At 32.7% G+C, this 23,095-nt stretch overlaps 1 protein-coding gene across 1 annotated transcript in view; it reads left to right on the forward strand.

Annotated features, from left to right (window-relative positions):
- Positions 1-18,707, forward strand: part of LOC106460827 (transient receptor potential cation channel subfamily A member 1-like) — a 65,025-nt gene extending 46,318 nt beyond the window's left edge. Inside the window, exons 15-25 of the mRNA XM_022387628.1 lie at positions 385-490; positions 973-1,043; positions 2,275-2,464; positions 5,110-5,202; positions 7,065-7,240; positions 7,787-7,919; positions 9,060-9,263; positions 10,463-10,531; positions 12,466-12,576; positions 15,231-15,358; positions 18,004-18,707. Of these exons, the coding sequence (XP_022243336.1) occupies positions 385-490; positions 973-1,043; positions 2,275-2,464; positions 5,110-5,202; positions 7,065-7,240; positions 7,787-7,919; positions 9,060-9,263; positions 10,463-10,531; positions 12,466-12,576; positions 15,231-15,358; positions 18,004-18,169 (1,447 nt within the window). The 3' untranslated portion in view covers positions 18,170-18,707. The remainder of the gene's footprint in view (positions 1-384; positions 491-972; positions 1,044-2,274; positions 2,465-5,109; positions 5,203-7,064; positions 7,241-7,786; positions 7,920-9,059; positions 9,264-10,462; positions 10,532-12,465; positions 12,577-15,230; positions 15,359-18,003) is intronic.
- Positions 18,708-23,095: the final 4,388 nt, after the last annotated feature.

Consider the following 23,095-nt stretch of genomic DNA (forward strand, 5'->3'; position numbering starts at 1 on the left):
AAGTATGTTTGTACTGTTTCTATATAATTAACCTCAACTGTTACCAGTTACTAACAAAAGTATGTTTGTACTGTTTCTATATAATTAACTTCAACTGTTACCAGTTACTAACAAAAGTATGTTTGTACTGTTTCTATATAATTAACTTCAACTGTTACCAGTTGCTAACAAAAGTATGTTTGTACTGTTCCTATATAATTAACTTCAACTGTTACCAGTTGCTAACAAAAGTATGTTTGTACTGTTTCTATATAATTAACCTCAACTGTTACCAGTTGCTAACAAAAGTATGTTTGTACTGTTTCTATATAATTAACCTCAACTGTTACCAGTTGCTAACAAACACATATTATTTCTTCTCCATTCGACCCTAATTCTACATAGATATGGGTTGGCAGCTCGGGAATTTTGTATTAAACAAGATGTTTTACACTCTGGTAGCGGGTTGATGGCCCTGACAGCAACCCGAAAGGGCGAGTTATTAACATACGTATGTTTGTATATAACTAACCTCAATCGCTACAAGTTATTATCATAAGTATGTTTGTACATAACTAATCTCAATCGCTACAAGTTATTACATACGTATGCTCGTACACAACTAATTACAATCGCTACAAGTTATTAACATAAGTATGTTTGTACATAATTAATCTCAATCGCTACAAGTTATTAACATACGTATGCTCGTGCATAACTAATTACAATCGCTACAAGTTATTAGCATACGTATGTTTGTACATAATTAATCTCAATCGCTACAAGTTATTAACATACGTATGTTTGTACATAACTAACCTCAAACGCTAGTAGTTATTTTCATAAGTATGTTTCTACATAATTAGCCTCAGATGTTAGCAGCATATTGCGTTTTCTCTGTAGTATTTTGCTCATTACAAAACATGCTGTAATTTTTCTTCTTCTGTATTTTTTTACTCGTTTCAAATATACAATATTTCTATTTTTGTGTAGCATATGGTCCGTTACAAACGGGAAGAATTGCTTTCTCATCGTCTGTGTGTAAAATATCTAGAAACAAAGTGGTGAGTATGGTAACCTTATGAAACATTTGTGATATTGTAACTGATATGTATCAGTAGTTTAAGAAATAAATGTTAGGCTTAAAAAATAGATGTCAGACTTAAAAAATAAATGTTAGGCTTAAGAAATAAATGTTAGGCTTAAAAAATAAATGTTAGGCTTCGATATTAATATCAATGATATGAAAACAAGTCGTTGTAAGGGGAAGGGTAGAGTGTGATCAGTTTATTAGGTTTTTGGTACATCAAATACCAGACATAGAATGTAATATTTATGAAATGATAAAGTTCTTTCTTCAAATGAACAGCAAGTAATCTCTGTGTAAAAACAATGCAGTTAAGGATTCGTGGGTGGGAGTGTTTTAAGAATGAAGACCTGATGCATTAGATTATCCTCTTGTCCTCAAATTGTGGGGGTTTACTGTTCATCTTTATACGAACTGTTTGACTTACTTTTAAGTTCTATGAATGCCAACCAGTTAATACTGCACTTTAATTAGAGACGAACATAGCAGTTTTAGACATTTCACAAAAACATGTTTATAAGTTTGTGCTTTTATATACTACCGAGTAAAACGAATATCTATTATTCTAAAATCTTTGGCTTACACTCAGGTACTAAATTCTCTAAGTAACAAAGACTTCGACGTGTGTGCCACAGGTTTGTATTTCAGGTACATTTGTGATAACATGTCTCTAGATGTTATACGTGTGATGACCACTTAAAAATCAAGCAATGTGACAGTCAACAATGCTTGGTAAGAAATCAAATGTTCCTCATGTTTTTAAGAGTATATCAATAATATATTGAATTAGCTCTGTGGTGTAAAATGCCTAATATGGTAAAACAAGGAGACTTTTTAGGTCTAAAAAAAAGTCACGTTGGACTGGAAACGTTTTAAACACGTTCCTCTTAATTTCACCATTACAGCTGAAGTAAAACATGATTTTATTCAAATCTTTTAGGCCTGAAAAGCCTCCTCGTTTCACCAACCTAGGTTTAATTTACACCACCGAACTAAGTTTCTTTTAGTGCACCCAAACAGCATTTCAGATAGATTTTTGGAAGTAGTAGGTCCAGGTGATTAGTTCTGATATTGAAAGATATTCCCGCTGAGCAAGGACTTGTGAAAGACTAAAGATCGATCCGTAGTGCTATTTGTGCACACCTTTGATTTGAAATCTGTAAATAGAACTGTGCTAAAAGTATTGTTCATTTAACACCTTATTTCAGGAACTCGTATGGCATGTACTTTCACTTGATGAACCTGTTCGTTTATACGATCTTTTTGGCCCTTGTCACAGCCAATGCCATCAGTCTTATGGATAATAGACCAAAGTATCCAAATCATATAAGTAACTTACTTAATAACTCGGTGGATAATGGATCTTCTGGAATAGCTTCTGCTGAGGGACAGAGGCTGGTCAGTATAGATTTCTCTTATGTTTAGATTTAAAACAGATTAATTAGAATAAAGAATATTAAACATTCTAAACAGTTTAAAGCTTTTGAGCGGAGTCTATACGTTTACTAATGCAAATAATTTTTCTTTTCAATGTTCATTTCTATTGAATTATAAATAATCGTTTGGATGTAAGTTGAATAAAGCAGGACGATCTTTGTTACTCCAGAAAAAAAAAACAACAACAAACATTTCGAGAACAGAGTTTTTCTACATCGTTCGAAGGCAAAACGAAAACAAAAGATAATGGTAAAAGACTATTTCATTCAAAACTAAACGGTTGTGGACACTTCTTTGAGATTCTTTTATTTGTATGATTATTTAACAGTATATAGCACGAGCTGCTACAAACTAGATTTTAGTTACAAAAAGTAATATTCTGTATTGGCTGAACAGTTACAAAAAGTAATATTCTGTATTGGCTGAACAGCTACAAAAAGTGATATTCTGTATTGGTTGAACAGTTACAAAAAGTGGTATTCTGTATTGACTGAACAGTTACAAAAAAGTGGTATTTTGTATTGGCTGAACAATTACAAAAAGTGGTATTCTGTATTGGCTAAACAGTTACAAAAAAGTGGTATTCTGTATTGGTTGAACAGTTACAAAAATTAATATTCTGTATTAGTTGAACAGTTACAAAAAGTGGTATTCTGTATTGGCTAAACAGTTACGAAAAAGTGATATTCTATATTGGTTGAACAGTTACAAAAAGTGGTATTCTGTATTGGTTGAACAGTTACAAAAAGTGATATTTTGTATTAGTTGAACAGTTACAAAAAGTGGTATTCTATATTGACTGAACAGTTACAAAAAAGTGGTATTTTGTATTGGCTGAACAATTACAAAAAGTGGTATTCTGTATTGGCTAAACAGTTACGAAAAAGTGGAATTCTGTATTGGTTGAACAGTTACAAAAAGTGGTATTCTGTATTAGTTGAACAGTTACAAAAAGTGGTATTCTGTATTGGTTGAACAGTTACAAAAAGTGGTATTCTGTATTAGTTGAACAGTTACAAAAAGTGGTATTTTATATTGACTGAACAGTTACAAAAAAGTGGTATTTTATATTGGCTGAACAATTACAAAAAGTGGTATTCTGTATTTGCTGAATAGTAGGTGTTTTATTCATTAAGTGATGAAGTTCTTTCTTTAAACAAAAATCGAACAATCAGTTTGTAAAATAAAATAATACACTTGAAGATTAGTAAGAATTTATGAACGCGAATCACAAACTTTCGGATTCCCGGTCTGGCACCCTAAATATTGAGCCACTCCCTACATTTGGCTGTTACATAAAATTGGCAGTCGGAGATGTACCTGGTGAAGTTATTGACTTGTTACTAGTTTTAATGATTCACTTATGATGGTTTTTTGACCGAATAAAATGACAATAAACACGGTTAAAGGAACGATATTTTCTATTTTTGGCAATGTACTGAGGGTAATGTGTGATTCTTTATATCAGGAGGTGAAGTTGTAAAGCAATAAATAATTATAAGGAGTTATTTTGTCTCGTTACTATTTATCATTTATTGGTTGGCCTGCTTTGGACGCTCGAAACGCAATCTGCGGGTCGCGGAATTAAAACTTTATATATATAATGTTATAATGTGACGACCTATCTCACTACTCGTTGGTAAAGAGCAGCGGTATTGACTAGCTGCCTTCACTCCAGTTTATCACTTCAAAATTAGTGATGATTAGCTTTGCACGAATTTAAACAACAAAAAACACACAAGCCTATTGATTAAATAATTTAATGGAATTAGTTTTTTATGCTCAGTAAACTATATACCTATTTATCTGTCTGTCTATCTGTTTACGTCATATATTCCTTCACAAAGCACAACATTAGTGATGGTTAGCTTTGCACGAATTTAAACAACAAAAAACACATAAGCCTATTGATTAAATAATTTAATGGAATTAGTTTTTTATGCTCAGTAAAATATATACCTATTTATCTGTCTGTCTATCTGTTTACGTCATATATTCTTTCACAAAGCATTAGTCCGTTTATAAGTGTTATAAACGTAAGCCAGGGTGTTGTTTCAAACTGAAGCATGACCCAACCACCTATAACATTAGTATTGATTGGTTGCTTATTAGTCGTATGTGTTTAAAATAAACAATACATTCGTATTTTTGTATTTATGGCAAAGCTACTAAGGCTATCTGCCGCCGTCCACAAGTTGTAATTACTGACTAGAGGGAAGGCAGCTGTTCAACAGCATCCTGCTATCTAGAATCCATACTAAGGGATTGATTATCATTCTTATAGAGCACACGTGATTTAAAGGGTTTTAATTATTATTCTTATAGAACACACGTGATTTAAAGTGCAGAGAATACTTTACTACCTATCATCCATTCAAATTTCACTCTTCACCTCCAAAATCTAGAGCTCTAGCCCGCGACCAAAAAGCAATGAAACAGTATTATTGTTTATTTTTCATTGTAGGACACATTTTAATATACAGGGTGAACATACGTGGTTAGAGTTTCTGGTAAAAATGGATGATGACATTTTTTCTATTAAGTATTTTTGCTTAATGCTTGATATTTGATATATTATATTTGTTTATTTTTCCTTTTCCCAACAGAGGCCGCACGCCATGTGTTCAGTCAACGCTTTAGTCGTACTTGTTTTCGTTGCTTTAAACATAATAAAGGAATTCTACCAGATGTACACACAGGTAAATCAAAAGTTTGTTCTATTATAACTTTAATGATGTAAACGACACCAAAAATTTTTTCTGTCATATCTTTAATGATGTAAACGACACCAAAAATTATTCTGTCATATCTTTAATGATGTAAACGACACCAAAAATTTCTTCTGTTATATCTTTAATGATGTAAACGACACCAAAAATTTCTTCTGTCATATCTTTAATGATGTAAGCGACACCAAAAATTATTCTGTCATATCTTTAATGATGTAAACGACACCAAAAAATTTTTCTGTCATATCTTTAATGATGTAAACGACACCAAAAATTTTTTCTGTCATATCTTTAATGATGTAAACGACACCAAAAATTTCTTCTGTCATATCTTTAATGATGTAAACGACACCAAAAATTTCTTCTGTTATATCTTTAACGATGTAAACGACACCACAAGTTTGTTTTGTTATAACTTTATAACTTAAAACAATATCGCCCAAAATTCGTAGCCAATGTTGTCAATGGTCAGGCCAATAACAGAAGGAAAGGGCAACCATCCTTGTCCAGCCACTGACGTTTTTGGTCACTGCCTGTGTCATGTGTGTATGTTTGTGTGCAAAATTAGCATCTTTCGTTAGGCCAGACGTATACACTCCGGAAGTGTTCTAATGTAATAGCTTTTTAAATAATAAAAATCGTTAAGAAATTGGAATCTTTATCGGTTATGGAAAATATCTATATACTCTTTTTATCCTTGTGTTTTTCTCTTTGTTTCAGGCTCTCAGATTAAATTAGCAGTAGATATTGACTGGTTGCGTTGGAGTTGTGACGTTTTTGGATTTTAAAATGTATCGAGATTAATGCTGCTAATAATAAAGTCATAATCAATTAGATTTTAATAATATTGTATCATTTTACTACTCCTAGATTTTGGTTGTGAATTAATCAGGGATTTAGGTACAAGTAATTTATTAGGACTGGAATCGCTTTAAGGTAGAAAATGTTGTTGTTTTAATAATATTATATTATAGACTAGTTCATTACGCCTTAGTTTCCACTCACATATGGTTTAAATGGTATTTCCACAAAGATTTTGCATGTAGTAAACTAAACGACCTGGTGAGCTTTGTATTGAACAATGCACAAGCAAACATGTTATGTGTTGTAACCCAGCCGGACTGTTGGGCTTTGTATTGAACAATGCACAAGAAAACATGTTATGTGTTGTAACCCAGACGACTTGATGAATTCCATTTTGAACGATATACAACCAAACATTTTGTATGTTGTAACCCATCCGACTTGATGAACTCCATTTTGAACGATATACAACCAAACATTTTGTATGTTGTAACCCAGCTGACTTGATAAACTCCATTTTGAACGATGCACAACCAAACATTATGAATGTTGTAACCCAGACGACTTGATAAACTCCATTTTGAACGATATACAACCAAACATTTTGTATGTTGTAACCCAGACGACTTGATGAACTCCATTTTGAACGATATACAACCAAACATTTTGTATGTTGTAACCCAGCTGACTTGATGAACTCCATTTTGAACGATGCACAACCAAACGTTTTGAATGTTGTATCCCATCCGGCCTGATAAATTCTATTTAAAGAAACGTACAATATAGTGCAGTGAAATACTTTTTTGTACTCTTCTTTGTGAACACCCGTATCGGACCAGTTAAAATATAGAACTCAACGTGTTTATAGTCTAATTTCGATCTTTTAACTCACACCAAATTTAGCGTTGAGTATTTTATAATTTATAACAACTTTAAAGGCATTTCTCTTTTCTTAGAATTCGTTGTTTTTTTTAGATAGAGGAATGTTTGATTGTTATGTTTCAGACTAGTCACGTTTCCTTTTGTAGCGAGTAAAGTACTTTTTGGATATAATCAACACGGTAGAGTGGGGGCTCTACATTACAAGTGGGTTACTAGGGGCAACGAATATCATCCCCGGAATCTTAGACTACAGCACCGATTACATTGTAGCAGCCATTGCTGTATTCCTTGCTTGGTTCAACTATCTTCTCTACTTGCAGAGGTAATTAACACTTTATCTTATACCTTATTGTGAAAATCACTTAAAACAAGTTACATCTTAGCCTAAACTGGAGTACATGATAAACTTTATCATAGTAATTATGAATATTGATGAATATTTCAAACTGATCAGATTTTGATCATAAGTGTCCACTGATTAGGTTTAAATTTTAGAAATTATTACAGTCACACATGTTGAAAAATAAACTTTTCAAACTGATCAGATTTTGATCATAAGTGTCCACGGATTACGGTTTAAACTTTAGAAAGTATTACAGTCACACATGTTGAAAAAGAAACGCATTTTCTCTGAAAAACGGTGCTCAAGATAAGAAATATGTAACATCTATTGCCTTATTGTTTGTTTCTTTTTGAAAAGAAAACTCATTGATTGTGTTATATTTTAATACTAAGACGCGGTAATGTTCCATATTTGTGTACTTTTATAAAATCAACTTGCACTATTTGGAAACTTTCACAAGATATATATATTAGAATTGTACAGTAGTGGTCACTTGTTCATGGAAGTTTCTAATATTTGTTTTAGATTTAATAGAGTCGGCATCTACGTAGTGATGTTTTTGGAAATCTTATCCACATTGTTGAGAGTGATGCTTGTCTTCTCCGTGCTAATAATTGCGTTTGGTCTGAGCTTCTTCATCCTTCTTGGCAAAATCGAGGTTTGGAAATATATTTGATATTTCAATTCTTTCTCTTGATGACCTCAGAAAATCTGGAAGATAATTATTAAATGCTGAAAGAATATAGCACGTAATAATAGTTTCTCCAGGTTAGGTGTTGAACATCAGAGCAATAAATACCTATCTTATTTCTTTTAATTCTTTTATTTTATACTAACCTGTCGATTAATCTTGTTTTGATACTAATCTCGGTTCCTATATCACTATGCATAAACATTATATAGATATTAGAATTTCGTTGATTTTGTAAACAATTTAGGTTGTAGACATGCAGAGTAATATAGAAATAACACATCTACTTTTCACAACACCCGAATTACTGAGGGTTTCAGGTTGTACTTACTTCTTCTGATATACGCTGTAGAGATGCTTTTTAATAGATAAAACTTAAATATAGATCAGAGTAAAACTATTTTATTTGGATTAACTTTGTTAAACATAAAATTTATTCAGTAATATATTCATTTTTCAAACTAAGAGAGCTTAGGATTTTAACACATTGTTTGTATACTTTGTGGTGATTATTAACACAGTTTGTATACATTCTATGAGGATTATTAATACTGTGTTTGTATACTTTGTGGTTCAAACTGTGTTAATAATAACCACAAAGTATACAAACACAGTATTAATAATCCTCATAGATGTATACAAACTGTGTTAATAATCACCACAAAATATACAAACACAGTAATAATAATCCTCATAGAGTATATACAAACTGTGTTAATAATCACCACAAAGTATACAAACACAGTAATAATAATTCGCATAGACTATATACAAACTGTGTTAATAATCACCACAAAGTATACAAACACAGTAATAATAATCCTCATAGATGTATACAAACTGTGTTAATAATCACCACAAAATATACAAACACAGTAATAATAATACTCATAGAGTGTATAATAGAGTGTATACAAACTATGTTAATAATAACCACAAAGTATAGAAACACAATAGTATACTTTACCATAAATGGGAACTTTGAAGGATATTCTACGTAATTAAACGCAGTTGTTTGTATATTTCGAACATAACGTTTTAGTTTTTGGACAAACGAGTTTATTTAGTATGAGGTTCATGTGTATCATGTATTTATGTTTTTGTCAGGGGCTGGAAGAAAAAGGTTTTTACAATCCCGGGATATCTTTGGTTCGAGTCGGAACCATGATGCTCGGAGAAGTGGACTTTCTCGGAACTTTCTTGCGACCTTTGCGCAGTCTAGTTGGCCCAATGTCAAGACAGTTGTTTGCTGCAATAGTATTTCTTATGGGATTTGCAATTCTGATGCCAATTCTTTTGATGAATCTTCTGGTAAGTTCTCAAACCAACAACATAAAGCAACTTCCTTACCAAACGTCTACAGTACACATTTCCCCATAAAGCTAAGTGTTAACGTAGAATAAGAAGGTCGTAGACAAACCAACTGCATGAAGCAACTTCGTTACTAAACGTCTACAATACACATTTCCCCATAAAGCTAAGTGTTAACGTAGAATAAGAAGGTCGTAGACAAACCAACAGCATGAAGCAACTTCGTTACTAAACGTCTACAGTACAGGTTTCCCCATAAAGCTAAGTGTTAACGTAGAATAAGAAGGTCGTAGACAAACCAAGAACATAAAGCAACTTCCTTACCAAACGTCTACAGTACATATTTCCCCATAAAGCTAAGTGTTAACCTAGAATAAGAAGGTCGTAGACAATACTGTAAGGTCTCCTTGGCTTTGCCTATAACATTTCCATAGCTATAAGTTACCAAAGATGTTCTCTAGTCCATCAACAGGTTACCGAAGGTTAAAACTGTTTCTGTTCAATGGTGTAAATTATATCAGTGTAAGCTTAACTGTAGGAACATGCCATTTTATACTTTTGGGTTTTCATAAGTAATGAGGGATATAAAGCTAGGTTGAAGTCTGTTTTCTGTTTCTGTACATGCCCTAGTTTGTAGCAAGTTCATATTCATTTGATTTGGTTAAAGTATGTTTTCTGTTTCTGTACATGCTATAGATAGTAGCAAGTTCATATTCATTTAATTTGGCTAAGGTATGTTTTCTGTTTCTGTCCATGCTATAGATAGTAGCAAGTTCATATTCATTTGATTTGGTTAAAGTATGTTTTCTGTTTCTGTGCATGCTATAGATAGTAGCAAGTTCATATTCATTTAATTTGGCTAAGGTATGTTTTCTGTTTCTGTGCATGCTCTAGTTTGTAGCAAGTTCATATTCATTTAATTTGGTTAAGGTCTGATTTCTGTTTCTGTACATGCTCTAGTTTGTAGCAAGTTCATATTCATTTAATTTCAGATAAGACTTCTTTTCTCACGTTTGATCTTTTTCTACAAATTTTTTAATCATGTCTCACTCAGAACAAAGTTAAGAAAATTCACGTTCAGTAATAAAATGTTACAAGTAATATTCTACTTAGAAACACGATAAACAAAACTCATATTTAGATCCGTTATAAATTGTTGCGATCTTTCCTCTTTGTTTTTTTTTTGTTGTTGTTGATAGATTGGTCTAGCTGTTGGAGACATCGAAACGGTGAGAAGAAACGCCCAACTAAAGCGGCTAACAATGCAGGTAAATTCTTCAACGTTACGTACAAGAAGTTAACAAAAAAAATCAATTGAAATAATTAAGCAAGATTATAATCCCAACAACACAAACTTGATCGATTTTCAAAAACTAAAACAAAGCTGAAATTCTCGAACATCAATCCATAATTGTAATTACCACTCAAAACAATTTATTTTGGTATACATGCATAGAGAACTACGATAATGGACTATTTATAACATTGCTAAAAACCGTTTAGCTTATGTTATTTCGAAAGGAACGTTTTTCTCTTTGATGAAGAATGTAAGGTTGGAAAGTGTTTAACTCGAGGTTTGACAACGGTTTAAATTCATGTCGATTTTAAAATCTCCCATCATGCCTTTTGTGAGTACTTTAAAAGTAAAATAAAAATGGCAACATTGTATTTCACTTTCTTACATTAAAATTTTATTCGACAGTCAATTATAGCTTTTGCATTAACTATTCTTAGAGTGAAAGCGTTATTTTATTTTTACTTTCATGCCCTTTTGTGTTTATTTAATTTTTCCTAGTTGTCATCACATAAATTCTTTTTAAACTTGTTCATTATGGAAGATTGAAAATAAGATAATTTAAGCCATTATCCAGTAAATTGTGGCTTCAATACCGACGGAAAAGTGGTCCATTATTTTATGAAAGAGGCATTTTTTTATTCGCATCTATTTCTCAACCTGTTGTTGCAAGAACAGGTTATAATAAAGTTAGTAATTATAATGGAAATTTGTATTATATCTAGACAAAATAGTACAGAATATTTTGCAGAATAACTTATGTTATTGAAGAATGTATTATCTCATATTTTGGTATCGAGGCATTTTGTCAGCTCATACCGAACAGTTTTTCAGTTGCAGTTTTATAGGTACAGTCACATACAGAAAATTGCTGCGTCATAATATATCAAGGCTTATCATGTATTGGTTAACGTGATATGATTAAACTCTAATTTTCCGACCTTTAAGAAACCGTTATGATTTGATATATATATATTAAATTAGCTTGTTTAACGTTAGCTTTCAAAATACATTCACATTTGTGTTCATTTATCACAAATGTTTTAAGTTATAAATAAAAGTATAGAGCGTTAGAAAGGAATATTTCGAAACTTAAGGTCGATGTTGGCTTAGTGGTTATCGTGTAGGTCTGCGTATCGCAAGGTCTAGGGTTCGAGACGTGATGCCATTGAATAAGCTCCGCTCTTCAGCTGTTGACGCGTTAGAAAAGTGACAGTCAGTCCCAGTCGAACGTTTCCCGTTGGCTGACTGCTTTCCTTCCGATCAGCACTTCAAAATTAGAGATGATTATACCTGAATTTTAGGGATCTCTGACCTGGCCTTTTAGTCCAAGTGTGCTTAAGATACCAATGAAGATGAAAGTTGTTAGTTAATCTAGACGCCATTTGTCCAGAATAGAACTGACCCAGTGCTTTTATTACAAGGATTCTTTATAACTAGAATTTTAAGATCAGAGACAACAGTACCAAATATTTTGTGAGGTTAACACAAAAGAGCTCTAATTCGTACAAGCTGTATTATAAGAACCAGGATGAATAGGTTTCTACTTCTTCTATAACAAATACAAGATTAGTAAAACATAAATATTTCAGATAACGAAATGATGTTGTGTGAAGTAAACATCTATAAATTTACTCAAAACTATACTCTTTTACTGGGAGCACTCATAAACCCAACGTAGAAACCACGAGAACTTAACATCTCAAAATGTTTAGTGATTAACTGTCGGTAGTATGTTTCTTTCAATAAAAAACGTATGCCATTTCAACCAGCTCTCCAAGGCAACTTTGGAAAGTTATCCTTTTTATTTTAAATGTTTTGTTCTTATTCTCCTCTCGACTCTTTACGTTTCTAACCCTATGTCAAACAAGGCGTTACACATATTCATTAGGTAATACATTACCCTAGGTGGAGTCGCATACAGACTTGGAAAGGAAGCTTCCTGAAAATTTTTTAAAACTAGTTGACAAAATGGAGGTTTGTGAGTATCCAAACCGGACAAACGTGTCTTCTTACTTGGTGAGTTAATTAATTTAATTCGTATATATTAGAAGCATTTAGTAAAGCTTCACATTATGGATCTACATATAATATTTTTTTTAGATCTGCAACGGATAACGTATTTCAGATAATTTTAGTAAATAAAAATACGACAGCAGTCAATTTTGATTGTTTGGAAATATGAGCTTAAGTTAAATTATAATGACCAAGCAGAGAAGGAAGCTAATGTAAAAACAAAAATTCTTTTCTTTTCCGATGATGAAGTTAAACATGGCAGAGGAGTGTACTTTAACGCGATTTATGGTGATATTTCGTGTAAGTTAAACATGGCAGAGGAATGTACTTTCACGCGACTTATGGTGATATTTCGTGTAAGTTAAACATGGCAGAGGAATGTACTTTAACGCGACTTATGGTGATATTTCGTGTAAGTTTCCCTACAATCGTTCTACCTCCACAAATTCCTTTCGGAAAATTTTTATTTCTGATACTTGATTATCATTTGAACGATAAGGAAAAGTGTGAAGACTAACAATGGATAATTCAGGCTTCTCATGGTTATTTATATATGAATAAGTTACTAAAACTGGTCCCAATGAGTGTTTATTTTTCATCGTACAAGTTCTTTGACACACTTGGTTAATATATGTTTTTAACAACTTTTTCTATTGATTTGAGCTTGCTGTGTGTCTGTCTAATAGTATCAGTACACATGACATTAAGGTGAATGTGTCCTTCATTAATTTAACTAATGCTAATGTGGATTCACTATAGACAAGCCAAATATAATTATACACTGTATGTATAATATTTTCTTCCACATTTAAATAAATCAGGAATGATGTGAAAACAAATGTTAACTCTATATAAAGGTGCTGTAATGCATATCTATAAAGGTGCTATAATGCGTATCTATAGAGGTGCTATAATGCGTATCTATAAAAGTGCTATAATGCATATCTATAAAGGTGCTATAATGCATATCTATAAAGGTGCTATAATGCATATATATAAAGGTGCTATAATGCGTATCTATAAAGGTGCTATAATGCGTATCTATAAAGGTGCTATAATGCGTATCTATAAAGGTGCTATAATGCGTATCTATAGAGGTGCTATAATGCGTATCTATAGAGGTGCTATAATCCGTATCCATAGAGGTGCTATAATGCGTATCTATAGAGGTGCTATAATGCGTATCGATCAAGGTGCTATAATGCGTATCTATAGAGGTGGTATAATGCGTATCTATAGAGGTGCTATAATGCGTATCTATAGAGGTGCTATAATGCGTATCGATCAAGGTGCTATAATGCGTATCTATAGAGGTGCTATAATGCGTATCTATAGAGGTGCTATAATGCGTAGTTTATCCATCATACTAGATATTTGACATTTAGTTTCTTCATCAAGTTCTGAATGGTTTTAAAGAGATTTAAAAACTTTAACTTTATAAGTTTTCAAAGTTGACAAACGGAGAAGTTACAATCTTTAAAAAGATGAGAATTTTGTAACTTAGGAAAGTTTGTTCCTAAATATTTGATATCATTCTGACTCTTTGTTTTCTAACATCCACTCTTCTGTCCAGTTGGCTATTCGTTGTCCCTGTGATGCATATTTTAACCCTGATGGTCACCCAAGGTCTGCGTTAAGGTATTTTCCGTTTGTTTGCACTGTACACATTCCATGGAAATTTCACATTCTGCGTTTTACCACATTTGCACGATTAACATTGGGCTATATGCTATAAGAAAGCTACAACGATAATTCGTTGTTCAAGAAACTGTAAATCTGGTTAATATTTACATTATAACCCTATCAGACTGGTTAAAATTTACACTATAACCCTATCAGACTGGTTAATAGTTACACTATAACCCTATCAGACTGGTTAATATTTACACTATAACCCTATCAGACTGGTTAATAGTTACACTATAACCCTATCAGACTGGTTAATAGTTACACTATAACCCTATCAGACTGGTTAATAGTTACACTATAACCCTATCAGACTGGTTAATAGTTACACTATAACCCTATCAGACTGGTTAATATTTACACTATAACCCTATCAGACTGGTTAATATTTACACTATAACCCTATCAGACTGGTTAATAGTTACACTATAACCCTATCAGACTCTAAAAGCCCCTTCTCCCCTTGGTTCAGCGGTAAGTCTGTTGGCTTTTAACGCAAAAAAATCGAGTTTCGATACCCGCGGTCGCAGATTATACACAGTCCATTGTGTAGTTATGTGTTGAACAACAAACATACTCTGCAGAAGTTTCTTAATAAAAGTTGTATAACTGAATAATTTAAAAACGTGCAATTAAATAACTTTCGATTTGAAAATTTCCGTTTAAATTGCTGATGGCAAAAGCTAAAAAAACTAGCAACTCAATCTAAAATCTGTAAAACTTTATTTTTTCCGTACTGTAGGTATACACTAGAGTGCGTTGCAGTGGCTAGAGAGAGAGAGACAGAAAAGTAAAAGTTAACTCGTTACTGTTTCTTTCTGAATTACTATATTTATTCTTCAATTACATTAGGATTGCTAAGGCTTACAGAGCAAACATCTGTTCAGTTTCTACATTATTTGTTCACTATTATTATAAATGATACAAACAGTTTTAACTGTATTATTTCTATCTATTTTTACGTGAACTAGTGGAGCACTATTCATAGCTGGTTTGCAAGTCCTCAAGAAGACTCAGGACAGCGATCGCCCCACCTGGTGGACGGAATTACAGATACGTCGGATGATTTGGGCGAACAACTTCACGAACAGAAGAAAAAGTACGTGTTTTGTTTTTGTTGTAAAGATAACTATAATAATTCGAGTTTTATCCTTTTTTTTTAGCTTTCAAGTAGAAAAATTATTACCATATAGAGATATTCAAGAAAAAAACGCACACACACTTTGATGGATACAAAAGGAATATTTCTGTTTTTGAGTCTCTTTTTTCAGAATTAAAGCTCATTAGTTTGTGAATTAAATCATTATCTTCTTTATCAACATTAAAGAAAGTTGAGTGTATGTGTGCTTCTTTCTTTGTACAGTTAATATGATTAGAACGTACTAATGACTTTTCTGATGAAATTCTAATTTTTCTTGCATCATTAACCACAAAGGATGTGAATAACTAAACGTTTGAGCGCTTAACGTCATCTCAAGAGAAACACGATATACTGTGTTAGAATTAACGGGTGTCTGTGGCACCTTTGATTTTCTAAACATATATAATAAGAACGATTTTTATAAACTATAGGAATATACGAGAAAAATGTGCAATAAACATGATTAAAGATTCAAACACTGCGAAGTAATGCATCTATACCTTTATTAGTTTTTGGGAAAAATGGTTTTTTTGTATTTTAATAAAAAGGTGAAACTTTACAACTATAAGAATAATATACATCACTTGATATGTGTAACTACTGATATTTTGTTAAAATTCATTAGCGTAAGTTTCTCGCTAACTGCGCCATGATGTTAGGTGTGGGATGGAAATGTGATGTAATACTTTGTTTCTGAGTATTTTATTGTTCTCTGAGGTAACTGCATCAAAGGCTGATGAGCATCTTTGGTGTTCTTGAGAATAATTTTACTTTGCCTTTAACTCTCAGTTAATTTTGGGTTTAATTCGGAGATAGACATAGAATGTAAGAGCAACAGCGCATGCACTTTTTGATGAAGACATAAAATGTAAGAGCAGCAACACATGCAATATTTGAAGACATAAAATGTAAGAACAGCAACGCATGCAATATTTGAAAACATAAAATGTAAGAACAGCAACGCATGCAATATTTGATGAAGACATAGATTATAATAACAGCAACGCATGCAATGTTTGATGAAGATATAAAATGTAAGAACAGCAACGCATGCAATGTTTGATGAAGACAGATTATAAGAGTAGCAACGCATTCAATGTTTGATGAAGACATAAAATGTAAGAACGGCAACGCATGAAATGTTTGATGAAGACATAGATTATGAGAACAGCAACGCATGCAATGTTTAATAAAAACAAAATGTAAGAACAGCAACGCATGCACTGTTTGATGAAGACATAAAATGTAAAAACAGCAACGCATGAAATATTTGATGAAGACACAGATTATAAGAACAGCAACGCATGCAATGTTTAATGAAGACATAAAATGTAAGAACAGCAGCACATGCAATGTTTAATGAAGACATAAAATGTAAGAACTGAAGCACGTGCACTATCTGATGAAGACAAAATGTAAGAAAAGCAGCACGTACGCTGTTTGATGAAGACAAAATGTAAGAACAGCAGCACGTACACTGTTTGATGAAGACAAAATGTAAGAACAGAAGCACGTAGACTGTTTGATGAAGACATAAAATGTAAGAACAGCAGCACGTGTACTGTTTGATGAAGACATAAAATGTAAGAACAGCAGCGCATAGACTGTTTGATGAAGACATAAAATGTAAGAACAGCAGCACGTGTACTGTTTGATGAAGACATAAAATGTAAGAACAGCAGCGCATGCGCTGTCTGATAAAAATTAATTTTACAAACCAACTTAAAGTGTAAAAAAAGATAGTCCGAAGATGCATATAATATTACCTGATAAAAAACCAAGACAGTTAAATATACGGAATGCCCTTAAAACGCAGCAAAAAAGATTCGAATCGTTCAGTAATTTAAAAAAACAAAAACATTATGGGATGTATTCAGAGGATGTTTAAAATGGCCAATAGAGGTTTTCGTATATCAGAAATCAACTTATTATTGTTAAAAAGGAATTTCAGCTGAATACGTTTTCTAGAATATTAGTATAGGTTTTTTTTATAGCGCCTTACAGTAGTTTGATCTACGAATTTTGGTCTAATTACTATCTAAAGATATGTTGACACTTCGAAAGGGTACTTTTAATATCATGTTAGGACTAGCAGTGATTTCTTGATTTCCTAAACATGATTTTTAAGCTTAATAATTGTACACAAGGCAAACCAACATGTCCTTAAGGTACTTTGTTTTTAACCAGAGATAATGCATATACATTAAGATGGTCATCCAATTTGAAGGTAACTCAATGTTCTAGTTGAGGTATTCTGCTAACCATCTTTAGATTATAACTTATTGTTTTGACTATCTTCTCTAGTTCTTACCATCTCTTTGTTTAACTCACTAAGACGTTATAGGAGCAATAATATCAAATGGTTAATCTACTTTTTGTTATATATATTCTTAGACAATAATATCTAGTTAACTTACCTTCTTGTTAAATGTCTATAATATCTATATAAAATAATGGTTTATGATTTACATAAGAAACATAACGTTTGTTCAACATGATTGTTACATTGTGCGATAGCTATTTTCGAAATTGTAATGCTGAATAATTTATAATTATTATTATTTTTACCGAGAATCATGTTATGTTTTGTTTTATCCATTTAGGCTTAGTGACATATCGAAAGCAATGAGTGAACAACTACAGCTTCTTCGACTCATTGTCCAGAAGATGGAGATTAGGACAGAGAATGAAGACATGGACGAAGGAGAATATGACTGTATTAAAGAATGTACTCCTAGCGAGCTTTACCGGCATGTGACATTACCATAGTTACCATTTCACACTGTTAGCGTTGTTGTGTGACATTATCATAGTTACCGCTTCTCTCTGATAGCGTTGTTATGTGGCATTATCATAGTTACCGCTTCACATTGGTAGCATCATTGTGTGACCTTACCATAGTTACCGCCTCACACTGTTAGCGTTGTTATGTGACATTACCATAATTAGAGCTTCATACTATTAGCGTTGTTGTGTGACATTACCATAGTTACCGCTTCACATTGGTAGCATCGTTGTGTGACATTACCATAGTTACCGATTCACACTGTTAGCATTGTTGTGTGACATTACCATAGTTACCGCTTTACATTGGTAGCATCGTTGTGTGACATTACCATAGTTACGCTTCTCTCCGGTAGCGTTGTTTCTGCCTATAGACGCTGAAAGTAGCATGGTACTGTAATATCTGAATGTGTTATAATATATTAAGTGTAAGAGCCGCTTATAAAAAGTTCAGCTTCTTCTTACGCTTGGCTTTACAATAAATATTTATTAGCAAGTCTTTAGCTATACTCGTCCATGTAAACTCGTAGCTACGCTGTAGTAAAACGTTTAATAAACACATAGTAGAATTTATCTCTTTGAGACTGTCTTTTCTAGCCCGTTTCTAATTCATCTTGGAAGAGCGAGAAATTCATGATATTGTAATATTAATTCACATTTTAACAGTGCAGTTCCGGCATTACAACATGTTTTTACTAATTTGTGTACGTTTCATGACACTTTATACGGTACGGTAGGAGAAAGTGCTTCTACTAGTTTCTCTATACATTTCATTACTCCCATTCTACATTTCCGGCTGAAGAATGTACTTTTACTATTGTCTGTATGTTTCATTATTCTCATTCTATATTGCCGGCAGTAGAAAGTGTTTCTATTATAATCACTACTGGTTATTTCACTATGTTTCATTACTCCACTTCCTTCGACATTATAATACTATTCTTCGTCAAAACTTTTATAACCTGGGCAACGATTTCAAAAATTCCCACTTTTCTATTTTAGTCGTCGTAACTAATGTTTAAACACTTAGAAAAAAACATGGGATTGTCCCTGTTGTTGCTATGTTTCCGAATTTGGCATTGATATTTTAAAACTATATCATATATAAGACGCCTAACTTTATATAATGTTGTGTCATATAATGATATCAGTTCGTTAAATAAAAAGCTCTTGCTCTCTGTAGATGATCGTTATTTTTCGACTGGAAAAAATTAAAATTGGACGTTTTTATTTCCATAGGTAGCTTTGTTTCACTAAGAACTTGAAAATAAATATAACAACATATGTTTTGTAGAATAAGTTTATTATAAGTTTACATTTCATTAAAACAAGCTTGTAACAATCTTACATTCCATAGCAGTGTCTATCAGCAGTGATAAAGGAAACAAATCTTACAACAGTTGAAACAAAATTTAAGTTATACTAAATTAAATCGGTGGTAAGCCTGAGGGCTTATAACGCTAAACATCGGGGTTTCATATTTGCGGTGGGTACAATAGAAGTAGCCCATTGTGTAGATTTGTGCTTAACAGTAAACAAACAAAAATATATTTCAAAATTATGAATAGCACCTGGTTTACTTAATTAAACATTGACAGATTCATCTTGTGGGTGATAGTATTAGCATGATATAATTTACCGCTTAGATAGCTTTAAGGTTCTTCAAAATTATGAGAAGCCCTGGTTTACTTAATTAAACACTGACAGATTCATCTTGTGGGTGATAGTATTAGCATGATATAATTTACCGCTTAGATAGCTTTAAGGTTCTTCAAAATTATGAGAAGCCCTGGTTTATTTAATTAAACATTGACAGATTCATCTTGTGGGTGATAGACTTTAGTTAAAAATATAAACTTTCTTCTTAATTACTAAATAAATATTCCAATTAATTTCGAGCTATTTTGAGTCAAACTTCTATTAATTTAGTTTGTGCAATTGCATATGAGGTTGTTTGGTGCTAGACTGGAGTTGAATTTCTTTGTCTTATTGCCATAGTGACGAGTTTTGAGTGATAATCTTAATCTCCACTCCTATATATTAATCCCCTCTAATATGCATTGGGAACTTGGTGTAACAAAGAAGACATGATAATAAATAGGTAAATAAAGTGAAAATAAGTTAAATGAATAAGGTATAAAAATAATGTAGTACATTGCTGCCGACTGATTGCCTACCTGTAGTCGATGGTTCTAAATTAGGAATGACACCACGCTAATTGGCTACACATTGACAAATTCGATCTGACGGGACTCCATAATTGGAGGGAGGAGAGCTTGAGCTTCAGTCGATGCTAAAAACCATCAACATATACGAAAATAATGTTTCAACTTCCATGAAATTTGCTACCTAATGGTCACTGGTTTGAGATGCAAAAGCTGCTACAGGTCTTTAAAAATTGATTTTCTTTTACATTTATAGTAAATGTATTTGCTAAAATCAAATTTGTTATATTTATGTTCAAGTTCCTAATGATATAAGAAAAGTAAAACTTCGAATTTTCAGGTTTTTTTCTAGATGAAAAATAGTGAACGTATAGAGGTCGCAAGAGGCTATTTGTTTTGCAAGTGTGTGACTTACAAGGACAAGGGGTTCTGGTAAAATGAGCATGCATGTTGCGTGACAGAGAGATTTGAGGTTAGTGTTAGCTATGATAATTCCATATCTCGAATTATGTATGGTCACTAAAAGTATAGTTAAAGAAAAAATATTATGTTAACCATAAAAAATAAAGGTAACAGCATTTTGTATTTGAATCTCTTGTCCGAAAAATATTTGTATATAAAACAAATAAGGAATTTAATTTCTACATCAGCAGAATTCATTAGATCTTGATAACACTGTTATGTTTTAGAGCTTAATATGATTGCGAAAACAGTGGAAGAAGTTGGAGGTCTTAAGTTGATACGTGTGTGCCAAAGGAAAAGATGATTTAGTAGCAAATGATAATTCTTACAGAAGGAGTTCAAAACCGATTTAGTGATATATTTTCTCAATGAATCGTTGAAGCTGTCTGTTAAGGTTCTTTAAATCTGTACTTCTTCTATAGCTACGAAGTTTTGTGCGTTCTTGTTGTTGTTCGAGTACAAAGCTACAAAATAAGCTAATTTTGGGAATCGAACTTCAGAGTTGAACATTGTAAGTCCAAAAATTTACCCCTAACCTTTTGTACGTTGAAAAATAAATCGGTCAACCTCTAAGGTAATATAATTTTGTTTTCTGCCTTAAATATCTTGATTAGCTCTTTAAACATTTATGGTTCCTCAAAACTAACTCATTTTTATCTCTGTCAATGCCCCGTCGGTGACTCAGTGGTAAACCCAAAGGCTTATTACGCTAAAAATTGAGTTTCGATACCCAAAGTGGGCATGACATAGATAGCCTATTGTATAGCTCTTTGCTTGATAATGGAAGACAAACAAACAAATGTTAACAAGTAGAGAAGATTTGTAACTTCAGATACGTTTTTGGTGGTTGAGGGCGCTCGATTCGTAATCATCGGGTCACAAGACTGAAACCCTTCGTGGTGAACATACTCATTCTTTCAGACGTGGAGGATTTATAATGTGATGGCCAGTCGCACTATTCGTTAGTAAAGACTAGCCCAAGAGTTGGCAGTCGACGGCGTTGGCAGCTGCCTTTCTTCTACCCTGTAACTTCAAAATTAGTGATGGCTAGCGAGGAAGGAGCAGTCTATGGGAACTATTTAACATGTCAAAACACAATGCCTAAAATTCATTTTGAAATAATATATATATATATATATTATCAAAAGAAATGCTTGTTGTTACCCTTACACACCGAAATGCTAGTGGTTTAAGACGTAACTCGATGACACGTAGGCTTATCTGTTACTTATTAATCACCGTGGGTCAAACAAATACAAATAAAAAATTAATCAATCATCTGGGAAATAAACCATACGTAGTACAGCCTTGTCGTCAACAGCTGTTTTTTGTTAAATTTGTTAAACGTGTGATGTAACACGGCCACAGGAAACCCATATCTATGCTCAAACGTTTCCACAGATCGGCTTTCTTCCGGATGATTTCACTTGATTTTACACGTACGCCTTCTTAGCGAAATGTTTGTCAACTCCAACTAAAAGTGGTTACAGAAGTTAATCATTCCAGTTAATAAAAAAAGCTCCTGATTATTTTTCTTAATTTGCCACTTAAACCTGTCTTATCGCAGTTTACCAATTCCAAATGGAGTTAGTTACACAAACTATTTGATTTAACCAAAAACCTTTTAATGAACTTACCCCAGTTGATACAGACACCCCTTTTAGTAAAATGTTATCAGATCTGACTATACCTTGATACACAAACAAACCACACAAGTTAATAAAAAAACTCTTGATGAACTTACTCCATCTGATACAGACACCCCTTTTAGTAAAATGTTACCAGCTCCATCTAAACCTCGATATACAAACAAACCACATAGTTAATGAAACGACTTCTGATGAACTTACTCCATTTTATTAGGACACCCCTTTTAAGTAAAATGTTACCAGAGAAGCGTGGGAATTCAAGCTCAAGTTGTCAAATAACGATAAAATATTAATGTGTGAAAAAACAGGAAAGGTATACCATGGCTTTTACATTTAGTATCACACAGCATCATGATACCAAAATATTCAAGAAGAATCAACCCAAAATTGTGCCCCCCCCCCAGTGGCACAGCGGCATGTCTGCGTACTTACAATGCCAGAAACCGGGTTTCGATACCCGTGGTGGGTAGAGCACAGATAGCCCATTGTGTAGCTTTCTGCTTAACTTCAAACAAACAAAAAAACCAAAATTGTGATAGTAACCAGCTAAAATATATTTATTGAATAATATAGAGGATTAGACATGAAGGTTGTTGTTTTTTTTAGGGCAAAGTTACACAATGGGCTATGTGCAC

Source organism: Limulus polyphemus, unplaced genomic scaffold (genome assembly GCF_000517525.1).
Source record: "Limulus polyphemus unplaced genomic scaffold, Limulus_polyphemus-2.1.2 Scaffold844, whole genome shotgun sequence".
In the NCBI taxonomy this organism is placed as follows: Eukaryota; Metazoa; Arthropoda; class Merostomata; order Xiphosura; family Limulidae; genus Limulus; species Limulus polyphemus.